We start from the raw sequence: 13,101 nt of genomic DNA, 5'->3' as shown, positions 1-13,101 counted from the left end.
ATGCGTGGCTCAGCTCGGCCAACGTCTCGTGGTGCACACTGCCTGTCATGTGTTAGACAGGACGATGAGCCGGGTCCGGTCTCGTTTCTCCCGCCCTCTATTACCTACCCCTCCATCCAAGGCAGATGGCCGGCGATATGCACCTTGCCGAACGGGATCCCCCTGGCTGCCCTGCTTTCCAGCGCCGGCTCGGATGAGGTGAGGACAATAGCTCGTTCGCAAACGCGCGAGCGGAAGGGTGGAGGGCATAGCCGGAATCGACAAGCCGCAGCTCTACAATACAATTGTTCAGACAATCAACCCTCTCTGCATTCGGATGGCTGCTTGCTCTGACAGATCCCAGGATCATGCCCGTTGCGGCGAAGGGGAGGGGGAAGAACCAGCTCCAGCACGGAGGCACGTCCAGCGGCTGTCAGATCCATGGCACGCCGTCTTGTGACATCTTGAGCCCCGTCCCGGATGTGTGCCGCGGCGGACACAGTAGCGGCACCGGCGTGACCGAGTTTCCACTGTGCTTCCGGCTTGAGGTCGGTAGGGAGGGGGGGCAAGGCCACCGAAACTGGCCGGCCCCAGAGAGGCCTTCGCCCGCTTGATCGCCCTCCAGCTGGCCATACCCCGGGCGTGTTCCTGGAGGGGGGTCGAACGTGTGTGTGCGTGGCAGCCACAAATGTCACCGTCGCCGTTTGCATCCTCTCCAGGATGCCTGCCTACCACACACGCCCGCCCAAGTCCGCGCACGACGAGACACCCACATACGGGGTACAGATGCGAGCACAAGGCGAACCTGCACCGCGTACACGCGCCATCATCGCTCTCCCACCACCGCCGAAAGCGAAGACGCCGTGCCTCACTTTCCGTCCCACCTAGCCTTGTCCACCTTGCGAGGAACTACGGGCATGCGTCATCCGACCATCGCCCTGGGGCACCGTCGCCGGAATGATGGCGTAGATGCTGAGCCAGACGACCGACCAAACATAGAGCTCAGATGTTTCCCCACGCTGGCCTCCCAGCTTGGTCTCTCACCTGCCTGCCCGTTGCTGTTGCTTGGATCTCCGGGACCCTTGTGTCTGTCCCCTATCCTGGGAAGACCCCCCAAACCGGCCGTTACACACCTCCCCCCCCCCACACGCACACACACCCACCCCCGACCACCAGGCTGCCGGAGGTACGTACCTGTCCCAGGAGCTGAAGATCCAAGGCCGGCCACCCTCATCTGCGTCTTCATCTGCACACAATCTGCACGACCCTTGCCAGAGATCGCCCTCCCCGGATTGGGCAGAGCAACAACATATCAACACGCCCTGTCGACCACGCTGCCCAGGCTTGTTCCCTGATCAGCCAACACCGGGCTCGGCACGCCGTCTCACTACTTCTTCCCCGTCTGGCCAGGTAGGGTGCTGCAAACCCGGACTATCAAACTCATTTGGCCTTGTCTTTCCACCTCTGCCTCGATAGTCGTTCCTCTAGAGCGACCGCGGTCTTTGTTCCGTCGTGGAGGCTGTGAAGGGCCTCCTCCTTTTTTTTTTTTTCTCGCAGTCTCTCTTGATCCACCTCTCTTCGGGCTGGTCTCCCCTTTTGACTCCCGTCTCCCAAGACTTCCTCTCTTACAACATCACTTCTGTTGGTTGACACGCTTACCTGCTATGGAACCAATGTTCGGGCCGGCCCCGCGGCAAGGGGCGCAACACATAAGCCCCCCTCCCGGTCCCACCAGCGCGAGCCAGCAGCTCCTCGCGAGTACGTCCTCGCCGCGGACTTGCGACGGCCACGGCGTTCAGGAGGACAACGCACAGCACGATTGGACAACCTGTTTCGGCGGCCCCTCTTCCTTCGGCGGCGGCAGCCTCTTTGACAACTACACCCTTCGCAGCTCTCCACCGGCAGCTAGCAACGTCGCTGGGTCAGGCTTGGATCCTAGCTCCCCTCGCAGTTGGAGCTCGTTAGCACACGCCACCTCGGCATCTTGGGAGGCAGCTGCCCCCGATCAGCTTTCCGACGCTCTGCAGAACCTGGACCCTCGGCTCGCCGGGTGTAGATTTTCTTGGGGCCAGCAGGACCCCGACCTCGCGGCGGTGGCGTCGTGTTCTAGCGGCAGCTTCACGCTGGTAGCAGACCAAGGTTGTACCCCATCGGACGACGGGCTCCAAGGTCTTCCAAGCACCGGCGTACCGTTTCTCTCAGAATACCGGCCGTCATCGTCATCCCAGAACGCGTATCCGCTCACGCCTGAGAGCGGCCTACCCCTGTCTCCTTGCAGCACAACGCTCTCGCTGTCCATGGATCTCGGTCCTTCCGGTTCGCCGGGGGACAGTCTGGCTCTTCTCGGAACACACCAGGATGAGCAACGGCAAAAGCCTCCACCGGACCCGAGCGAGGGTACGGAGAGCGCAGGCAAGACCAGCCCCTCGCAGGCGCCAACATCGACGGGTTGCGAGACAAAGACGGAGGAGCCGTACGCTAAGCTCATCCACCGGGCTTTCATGAGCACGCCGCGGCGCGCCATGACGCTGCAGGAGATCTATCAATGGTTTCGTGAGAACACGGACAAGGGCAAGGATGATACCAAGGGCTGGCAGAACAGCATCCGCCATAACCTCAGCATGAATCAGGTGTGTGTGTGTGTGTGTGTGTGCTTTCTGCGATGATCCGTTCTCCATCACCCAGCCGCACTAACCTCCTCGCGTCGTTTTCCAGGCCTTCCAAAAACGAGAAAGACCCTCGGGCGGCACACCCGAGGGCGACTCCAACAGCCTCGGCGACGGCAAGAAGTCCACCGAATGGTACTTGATGGACTGGGCCATCGACGGCGTCGAGAGCACCACGCGCTACCGCAAGGAGAACCAGTCCCGGCGTGCTGCCGCCCAAGCGGCCGCCGCCGGCCGTCTCGGGCAACACTCCGGGACCCAGTATCGTGTTTACCGCAGCAGCTACACGCCGCCGCACGCACCGGGCAAGAAGCACGCCGCGCCCGTGGCGAGGAGGACGCGGCAAGGCCTGCGGAGCAACAGCAATAGCAACAGCAGCAACAGCAGCAGCAGCGGTGTTCTCGGGGGCATCAGCGACAGGGGCGTCGTCACGTCCCTCTCGCTGTCCCACCCCGGCGGCAGCCTGTACGAACCGTACCACCCGTTCGGCCCGCACCACTTCACGAGCTTCCCGGCGCCGCCGGAGATGGTCGCTATCGGCTACGGCGGCGGCAGCGGCGGCAGCGGCGACGGAGGGCCGGTGTTTTACCACCCGCATCCGCCCCCGCAGGCGGCAGCGGCCGCCACCGCCGTAATCGACCTCGCCCTCGCCCCCGAGAGCGCCATGATGGAGGCCATGGCGTACGAGATCCCGCCGCCGTCCCAGGCGCTAACCCCGCCGCGGACCGGGCCGAGCGAGCCGTCGTCGGGCATGGGGATGCCGGACCGAGAAGACATGATGATGATGATGACGATGATGATGGCACAACCGCCCCACCCGCACCAGCACCCGCACCAGCACCTCTTCTACCAACAGGAATCGCCGCCGGCGCCGGCGAGCTACCCAATCGCTGCCCTGCCTGCCGCCTCCATGCCGGTTCCCGTCGCGCCCATGTACGACGAGCCCTTGGGCGTGGGGGCCGACGGGTTCTCCGTCTGGGGGGACATATCCTCATCATCATCAACAACAACAGCAGCAGCAGCAGCAGTAGCAGGGCCAGGAGCAGCAATCTCCGCGGCATCGGCGGCGGTAGTAGCGGCGGCAGCAGCCGGAGGGCTGAATCCGATGCAGGTCATGGAGGGCCTGTCAGGGATGCCGCAGCTGCATGGTGGTCATGGCATCGATGACGGCGAGGTGGTGCAGCAGGAGATGGGGAGGAGAAGTAGCACCGCGAGCTACGGGAGCATACGTAGCAGCAGCAGCAGCACCACCACCACCACCACCACCACCGCCGCCGCCGCCGCCGCCAGTGGGGGAGAGGGAGCAACAGCTGTAGCAGCCGGAGGAGGTGGATGAGGGGAGTGGAAAACGAAGGAGGACATGGAGAAGGGGGGGGTGTTGGCTGCCGGTGCGGGGAATGTGATACCGTTGGAGGAAAAGTGAGGGCCCACTAACGAGGCTGCCGGGCTTCGGGGCCAGGCTGATCAGGCAGGGCAGGGGTTTGTATGTGTGTATGTGTGTGTTTGTGGGTGGTTGGGTGGGTGGCATGGGCCAACGGGGGGTCGGAGGCGTTGAGGGCTTGACCGTGCGGGTTTTGTCGTGGGCTTACATGAGAACACGTGTGTGAACTTGGTGATGGCGGAGGGGGTGGTTATGCATTGCTGCTTTGTTAGGCCTGTACAGGTGGTTTGGCTTTGGGACGGCGAACGTTGGTTGGTAATATGGTTCATAGTTCTGGGCAACCAAGTCACACTGGGAATGTTGGATTTCATTGTTGTGCACCGCACCAGGGATTTGTGTTTCTTTTTTTTTTTTTTTTGGGGGGGGGGGGGGGGGGGTTTGCTCACTGTCCTCGTCTCGGCTCGCAAAGAGATAATTACCAAGGCGTCACTTCTGCTTGTGACGGGTGAGCCTTGCAAGTCTATTGCGTTGAACCGGCACTCTACTGGTCACACACCAGAAAGAGGAGGAGGAAGAGGAGGGGGAGGAGTGGGAGGATTAAGTTGACCTCTGTTCCAGCATCAAGCCTCCTGCTGTTGGCATCGTCTTTGTCTGCATACTGTGTACATCGGCATCCTTGCGCCCCGTTGGAGGCTGTCCGTAGGAAAAAAACGGATTGAGTAAAGCGTCGAAGGATGCGTTGCGTGCATCTCCGGCTCCGCGGGGCCAGTGGATGCTATCCGACTCGATCTAGCTCATTCGATCCGAGGTCTCGGACCGCTCTGCGCTCTCAAGTGCTCGGCGCTGGTTGCCGACTCGACGACGTGGCTCCGCATTCCATTCCCAGATCGCAAGGAGTTTCCTTGCGTGGACGAGATGGGGCAACGCCTGCGTCGGCTCTTCCGGTGTACATTATCAGGTAGATGTACATGGGATGTTCACCCTCCTCTGGCCCTTGAATAGGATGTATGACGCCTTAGTCTCTGCCTCTGTCTGTCCGTGTATGCGTGTGAGTGCGTGCCGGAAGTGGGAGTACACCGAGGAGATTTGGCACGACGCTTTTTTCAGGACAGCATGTTCCATCCTCCGGGGTTGTCATTCCCTCGGAGGCGGAGGCAGGAGAGGGGCCGAAGTGTCACGCCGCTGTCCATGAGGCGCCGCCACGGACAAGAAAACGCTTAACGCCCCGAGTCTTCAAGAACCCCTGCTCCTGAAGGGGCTGAAAGAGCAACAAGGCTGCGTGCCGTATCAGCCGGGCCTGAACGCCTCTGGAAGCATATTGGGATGTGGTGGGTGTCTGACTAGTCCACTTCCGGCTCAGCAGGCGGCTGAAGGGTGTTGCCCAAAGTATCGGTATCATTCGCGATTCGATACTCGACGTGACCCTTTGACGATAGGGAGAGATGGTTGGTGCGCAGCGAGGGATGAGAGACATGGGACAGAGAAAGGAGGGTCAGGAGGGTCCGGAAGGAGACTGATCCTTTGGGTACTTTGGCGCTTGTAGTTGGGCAGCAGGTATGCGGAGGGGCCGGGTGTTACCACAGCGGCTGCGTGGCAGCAGAGACTGGCATGTCGAAAGCTTCGATGACGTGTTGGCCACGGATAACAGCAGGGAAGGCCGTCCGTTTTGAATCTAGCGTATGTCCCAACAACGAACGTTGGCGTGCAACACGATTCAAGGACTCTCGAGGGCGCTGGCTTTGAATGCGGGGTACCTGGTTTCATCGAGTCCCGTATCAAACTATAGAAAAATATAGTTGAAAACCGTTATCTTTTTCTTTTCTTGGACCGATTCATTATACGTTCAGGCCCTAAATGGCGTGATCTGATGTGGACGTGACATGGGGTCGGAGTGAGTGACAGCGAACACCGAGCACCTGCTGGAAGGGGAGGGTTCGTGACGATGAAGACGATCCAGGACAGGGGTAGAGAATTTCTGTTCCTTGTTCAGGTCGCGTCACATGCGGGGATTTCTTCTTGACATGCCTCGACAAGGCTTTTTTTGTTTCAACCCCGGGGCCACCCTTTGGGTGTTAACCGGACCCAAACAAGCCTTGCCCCGCTCCGGAAACCACCCGACTCGGGCTTCTTCGGCTCCGAAGTGGGTTCTGCCTCCCGGACTCCACCCCGGCCTCGGGGCATGAAAGACCGCCGGAGTCCGCCTACGACGGGACATGCTGTATTTACGCTCACCATCTCGAGCTGATGTCTCCTGAGCGGATGCGTACAATCCAGATCAGCTGAGTGCTCCTCCCATGACGGGCCAACAAGACCACCCGGCCTGATCGCCAACACGCGCGCTCTTCGGCATGTCATTGGCTACCACACTGTCGGGGCCGGGGCGTATAAAGGGCGAAAAGACGGGGGTTGGATGCTGCTGGGCAGGCTGGCAGCGCGTCATCAAGCACCGTGTTGTTGCACTATGGTGCCGGCGAGATGGCGGGTTTCAGTCCGTCACCACCGCGCATCAATTCCTCGGGAGATCAAAACAGAAAAGTTCATGACCCTTGATCGAGACTCAGCACACAGGAACAAGCCGGAAAACATCGGCTCGTCGTCATGGCTCCAAGCATCACGCCGGCTCGGGCTAATGACCAGATTTGTGCCGATGACTGTCACTTGATGTGGAATGCACTTCCTTTTGCTTGTATACGATCCCTGTTCTGTGTCCCTCCAGACAAGAATAACATCACGGCGCCGGATGCGGGCGATCAGGGGCCAAGAATCAATGACCCTCGCCGCCACCGGTAGTTCGGTGCCTCCGTTCCTGCGTCTGACCCGGGGGCTTGCAGTCCCGGCGTAAAGCGCAGCTCCGGCGTGATGGCTGCCATCCAGCAGCGTCCACCTCCGTCTGAGGGCGTTTGGTTCTCACTGTGTGTCAGCGTGAGCTCTTGGAGGCCCCTGGTCGTTGACAGCCTGGGCCGCTCATTTGCGGCCGAACTCACAAATCTAGACCAGTGAAAGTACTCGGACTCGCCGGTTCTAAATCGCACTGTCAACGACGCCCAGAAGCGGCACAACTGCGTGCCGTGTTAGGCGGACTCCCCGGGTGTTGAGGTTCAGGTTATTAGCCAAAGAACTACTGTCCCGAGGAGAGAAACGAAAAGTTCCCAAAAAAAGAATCTTCAACCTGCCGTCATTCGTGGACTTGATGCAGCATCACTCAAAAAGCGACAAAGGCCAGAACCGCCATCGTCCACATCTGGCTAGGAGACACTGTTGTACAAGACCGGCCATGGGTGTTATTACCTGGCTGGGAAAGAGGTCAGACTTGTTGACATGTACCTTGATAGTGATTTTTCTAATCAGTCCGTCCTACCGCCCATCGATGCTCGAAAACCTTCGTTCGCTCATGAATCTGAACAAGAGACCCGACTTGAACAAAATCACAACAGCCGATCAATACGATGCCGTGACGGCGGCGTGCAAGAATAACCCAAACCGGAAGTTTCAGCGAACAATGAGTGTTTGTCAACACCATCACTCTTTCGCTTAGTCAACATCACGCCATCTTGTTATCTGATGCAACATGCTGCAGTCCCACATGACACACGCCGATGTAGAAATACAGAAAAGATGGAAACGAACTTAGAAAAAAGGGTAGAAGAGAAAATAACGTTGCATCGGTGCGTGCTTCCGAACCCCCCCCCCCCCCCCCAACACCAAAACCCTCGACGCACCCCACGCCCACGCACCCCTCCTGCGGGAAGCTCACCTTCGCATGCATATGTACTGCGTACGCATCTGCAGTTCTGGAAAGCAGCCACGTACTGTAGGCTCCAAAAACCCCTGTCCAAGCTGCAACCGCACTTCCACATCCGTCCGGAACGCGCTCCTCATTGCTGGAAGCTGGTCGTGGCTCCGACCAGGGGCCTCGGCCCAGTACGCAGTAGGCGGGCTTTCGGCACGCCGCGCGCGGTGGGGGGAAGCTCCAGCAGCGGATGCACAACCCGTGCATAAGTCGGATATCAGGGGCATGAATCAATCAACTGGGTAATAGTTATTGGGTGGGACTCGATGGTTTTCAAAGTTCGCCGAACTCAAAGGCCTCAGACATCGCCGAACTCGAAAGGTTCCAACAAAGAACGCCGAGCTTGGAAGTGCGGGGGCTCCAAGAGGGCATCGTGCTAATGCGTGGCTGGTTCTCTTCACCTTGCAGCGACCCTGGACGTCGGCAGACGAAGACGAGGTACCTACGCAGCACTCGTAAGGCAGTGCGCGGTGCGCCACGTGGGATCTGAGACATACATTGCGGCGGCGCCATGCCCTTGGGTGAGGCTCGTCAACGCCGAGACTGAGGATGGGAGTAGCTTATTGTAACTTGTTGTAACAAACGAAACGGGCAGCCAGGCACGACCCGGTCGGGTGTTGACAACGTCATAGAAGACGTTCAAATGGCCATGCCCCCCGGAGGTGGTGATGTTACCATTGTCTGTCCATCTATGGTACCGGGACGGTTACGTCGATGCCGGTCGGCCCGGCATGTAACCCACACAAGAGCACCACGCCATGTAACCATAGCTGCCTGGCTCGAACCCCATTTTGGTTGTTCCCCTCTATTACCCACCCCGCCGCTGATAGGATCTACAGGGAGTTCAAAGAGTTGAAGATGTCGAAGCCCATGCCGTGCAGATGACAGGCGGGTTCGCGGGTTGTATGATTCGTGCGGCTAGCCGGAGCGCGGTCCGGTATCATCGGTATCATCCATATCATCATCATCATCATTATCATCATCATCATGAGACCTGGGCGGGGTCGGCATTCACAAAGCGGTCAGCGTTCATGAAGCTTAGCCTCGTGGGGAGATGATGTCCTTGCCGTCGTTTCGATGCAGGGGACTTTCGGAGCTTTCCGTCCTCGCCTGCCCCAGTTTGGGGGAACCTCGCCGCCCACCCAACCACTCAAGCAACTAGAGGCCTGGGGAATGACGAGGCTCGCAGTTGTGCATCGGAGATGCGCTCTTCAGCTTCGTCAGCGTGCAGGCTGCATACATCGGGAGCGAATCGCCTTTTACCCACTTCCCCGCTCTTCGCGTCTCATCGACGGCTGCATGCCTGCCTGATATCCTGCGCCCCCAACTCTTGACGGTTCGTCGGTCTATGCTCGGCCAACGCCGCCATTTGAGGTGTTCAACCAGGGACGGCCACCATTCATGTCAATTGTCCTGACGAAGAGATAATCACGAAACTGACAGGTCGCATTCCATGGCTTGGAGCCGACGTTGCGACCAGCCAGCATCGCAGGCTAGTAGCCCCTCTAAGTAAGCTCCTCGCTACGTACGGGAGGGAGGAGGGGACTCAACCTCGGCGGCGGTCATCGGCGATCACCCACGCGGTCCTCCCCGTTCCGCCCGCTGAGGTAACGATGACGCTGCATCACTAGATGGCGCGAGGAGGTTCCCGTTGACGAATACGGACAGCTCTGCTGTCTCGCCAGATGCACCCATCTCCAAGCTCTCCCATATCACGCGAACGGCACGAGCCGTTTGCAGTAGGTAACTACGGATACGTGCGGGAGCTCCCGCCTGGCACGCAGTCCGAGCCCCTTGCGACGCCCCGTAGGCCCTCCCAGGATGGACTGACCAAACGGAACGGATCGCCCGTCGCGAAGGCGCATGCGGGCCCCGTTGTTCGTGGAACACGCGGAGCCGAACCTAGGGTGGGAGCCCAGCACCACCGAAGCCCGCCCTCACGACCGACCTGGGCTACATCGTGGGTCAACTACTAGGCTCCTGAAGTGCGAGTTGACACGCAATATCGGCCATGATGGTATAAGCTTCGAAACGAACAATCCCAACCGGTGCTATCGGGATCTGCTCCCTTCCGCCGTCTCCAAGAATACTGGCCGCCGCCAAGGACCAACTCAACTAGGTTCCACCATGAAGCCAACAGGAGACCTAAGTGAGGCGAATGCAGGCGCGGGCCGGGGGGGGGGCCGGGGGGGGGGGGGGACCACCGCTTGGAGAGAATGCCAGGCCACGCCAGAGGTCGTCTTCGGAAGCGGGATTCAACAAAGGCCCAATGGGAGTCTTGACAAGGGAAAAGAATAACACATGTCTATGATTTACGAGGCCGAATCGCCGGTTCGGGCTGGCCATCATGCACGTCGGTTCACCTACCTGTCTGTCTATTTGGCGCGACCCTCGCTTTCTTCGCCCAAACAGGGACGCCACAAAAGCTTACCGCGTCCCACCAAGTGAGGCCCGCCATCCTTGTTGACCTCGCGCTTTGGGGGGTTCGCTGGGGGGTCCGCTGGGAGGTCCGCCGGCTCCCAGAACTTGCAAGTCCCGTGGCAGCCGCTTCGAAACGTTCCGAGATGGGTCCATGGCTGGTGGCCCTGGTGAGACGATGCTTGTCATGGAGCTGAGCTCGAGCTTCGGCGGTGCAAAACGCAAGGGACTCAGGGAGGTCCTGGTGAGACGATGCAGGCCATGAAGAATGGGCTCGAGCTTCGACGGTGCACAACGCAAGGGGCTCAAAGAAACGACCGCTGTGGCTAGGACGGTAATACGCCTGGACCGGGAGGGAGGAGGCATTCGTCTCCAAAAGGGGACGGGGTGAACTACTATGAGTTGTACAAGAATCGACATTCATCCATCCGATGATCGCGTAAATTAATTATGAATCAATGACGAGCTCAACATGGACGGTCCTTTCAAAGAACTCGCTCCATGCCGTGAAACAACCACCAACAGCCCCCTCTTGACCTTGCCCGACCTCGAGTTAAACGATGACAAACGTTCAAAACTTGCGCTTCTTCTTGGCCGGTCCCGCCGCCGCCCGCCTCTCCATCTCCCGTTGCAGCTCCGCCCGCTTGCGCTCCGCCCGCTCCTGCGACGTTTCACGGGCCGGCGGTGCCTTGGGCTGTTCCGTTGCGGGGGTTCGGCTCCTGCTAGCCCTGCCATCGTCCCGAGCGCTCGAAGGCCCGCCCGGAGAGCGCGGGGCTCCTCCTGCCTTCCCGATCACGCCCAGCTTGTGCCTCCTCGGCAGCGGGCTCGACTCTTTTGGTGATGCGGCCGAGGTAGCCGGCGGCGACGGCGAGCGCGCGGGCCGGGCTGCCGGCGGTGATGATGCTCGCGAGAGCTTGGGTTGCCCGCCGATGCGGCCGAGCCCGCCTCGTCGGGCCGGCGCTTTCGGTGGTGGGGATGCCTTTTCCAGATCGTCGTCCTCGCCGTCAACATCCGATGCGGTTTCCGACGCGGCGTCTGCGCCTATGGTTCGCGAGCTTCCCGAGGCTTGCGATGCAGCGAGGGCCTGCGGGGATGCGCGCCTGCCGATTCCTCCCAGCCTCGGTGCTGTTGGCCGACGCTTTTCGGGAGATGGCGATGATGCCGTCGCCTCGTCCCCTTCGGAAGCTGTTTCGTCGCCATCCGCCGGGGGCGGGGGCGCTGGCGGCTTGCGCCCTGTTTTGGCACGAGGTGGGGGGGTCCTTTGGACTTGGAAATCGTCCTCAGAGGCCGTGTCATCGTCATCCACAGCAGGCGCAGCGGGGCTGGGTCGTTTCTGCAAGGCTCGAGCTCGAGGGCCAGGGGGCGTGGATTGGGCTTGAAATTCATCCTCAGAGGCTGTGCCATCATCGTCTACAGCAGCCGAGGGACTGGTTCGTTTTCGCGATGCCCGAGCGCCAGGCGGCGTGGACTGGACTTGAAAATCATCCTCGTCGTTATTCCGCTCCGGTGCGGCCCGTGTTGGGGCCTTGTGGGCCGCTGGAATCTCCGGCCGTTCGGAGAGTGTAACCGGTCTGCCTCTCGAAAGCTTCGTCCACCAGTCGTTGAGGACCGTGGACCCCTCGATATCCAGATCGGCTTGGTACCGGAGGCCGGAAGCGCCAAACACCGACCCCAGCAGGGATGTGACATCTTCCGACCGTGCAACGGATCGTAGCTCGATGCCTTTGCCCAAGTCGGCCTTCGAGAACGGGGCCATCCCCTTGACTCTCCCCTCGGCGGCAGCCCTGTCCACCTTGCGCTTTCCTGAGAGGGCATGGAACACATGCTCGAGGCCGATTCCCGAAGCCTCCAGCTTGTCGATGAGCTTGCCGATGACGTTGTCCTTGTCGCCAACGAGCGACACAAGCTGCTCGACCTCTCGCAGACGAGCTTCGTGTGCCTGGATCAGGGGTAGCACAAGCTCGGACGCGAGGGCGGACGGCGGGCACTTCTTGAACTGCATCGGCCATTGGAACGGCTTCAGGGGCTTCGGTAGGACACAGGTGACTGTTACGGCCAGCGTGTCGTCGTCATCTCCGCGGGACAGCGACAGGGACGTGGTAGGGTGCTCCGGAGCGCTGCTGTCGAAGGCGGCCTGCAAGAGCTCGAGCAGCTTGTGGAATTGGTCGCGGCTATCGCTGGGGTCAATGCTAGTATCCTCGACCATGGCTCGCTTCACGATGGGCCGCCGGTCCATCTTTTCGACCCAAAGATTGGCCAGGTCGGAGAGGTGGATGGCGTACGAGTCCTCGCCGAAGACGGCCGACACGAGCAGGGTGGGGATGCCGGCGGCGGTGGCCGGCAACAACCTCCATGAGACGTGGCGCGACATGTCCAAGGGAGGTGAGCTGGATACTGTTCACGTTGCGGACGTGAGAGCCTCCGTCACAGGGGGGGGGGTGCCTGGAACACCGTGATCTGAATAAAAGTGTCAGCGTCGGACACTTCAAGGTGTGGTGCTGCCAAACTCACGCAATTGTTCCGTCGTACCAATCTCCCGAAGGGTTACGGGGGTGATACGAAGATGAGGCGGAGTTTCGTGCGTGTGTTGCACGCTGGTGATGTTCAAAAGCCGTGGCCACTCAGTGAAAGCCACGACGAAGCTGGTTCATAGCACCACGCTGCTGCCTGGAGGAGGAGGCCGGTGAGAGTAACAATATGCGTCGTCGACGAGCTCGTTACCAAGCCACAGCTTTCATAGCTTCAGCAAGTCCATGTGATGAGCGACGCTGAAGAGGAGCAACAGGCATGCAAGTAGGCGTTCAAACCGTGGATGAGTCGACCAAGGTTGCGAGTTGTGTTGAAGATGACAAGGGAACTGCGGGTCG

General features: G+C 60.2%; 2 protein-coding genes across 2 annotated transcripts; one reads left to right on the top strand and one right to left on the bottom strand.

Moving 5' to 3' along the window:
* Positions 1-1,643: 1,643 nt before the first annotated feature.
* On the top strand, positions 1,644-3,981 carry VTJ83DRAFT_130 (uncharacterized protein; the record flags this gene model as incomplete). Its single annotated transcript, XM_071007444.1, has 2 exons — positions 1,644-2,609; positions 2,695-3,981. 2 exons carry the CDS (start codon positions 1,644-1,646, stop codon positions 3,979-3,981), a joined length of 2,253 nt encoding a protein of 750 aa, XP_070869483.1.
* A 6,824-nt stretch (positions 3,982-10,805) lies between these two features.
* VTJ83DRAFT_129 (uncharacterized protein) lies at positions 10,806-12,605 on the bottom strand (the record flags this gene model as incomplete). Its single annotated transcript, XM_071007432.1, has 1 exon — positions 10,806-12,605. The coding sequence occupies one exon, from the start codon at positions 12,603-12,605 to the stop codon at positions 10,806-10,808; it is 1,800 nt and encodes a 599-aa protein (XP_070869482.1).
* Positions 12,606-13,101: the final 496 nt, after the last annotated feature.

The sequence above is a fragment of the Remersonia thermophila genome, chromosome 1 (genome assembly GCF_042764415.1).
Source record: "Remersonia thermophila strain ATCC 22073 chromosome 1, whole genome shotgun sequence".
Taxonomy (NCBI): domain Eukaryota; kingdom Fungi; phylum Ascomycota; class Sordariomycetes; order Sordariales; family Chaetomiaceae; genus Remersonia; species Remersonia thermophila.
The sequence above is the reverse complement of the archived record's forward strand: the minus strand, read 5'-3'. Positions and strand labels throughout refer to the sequence as shown.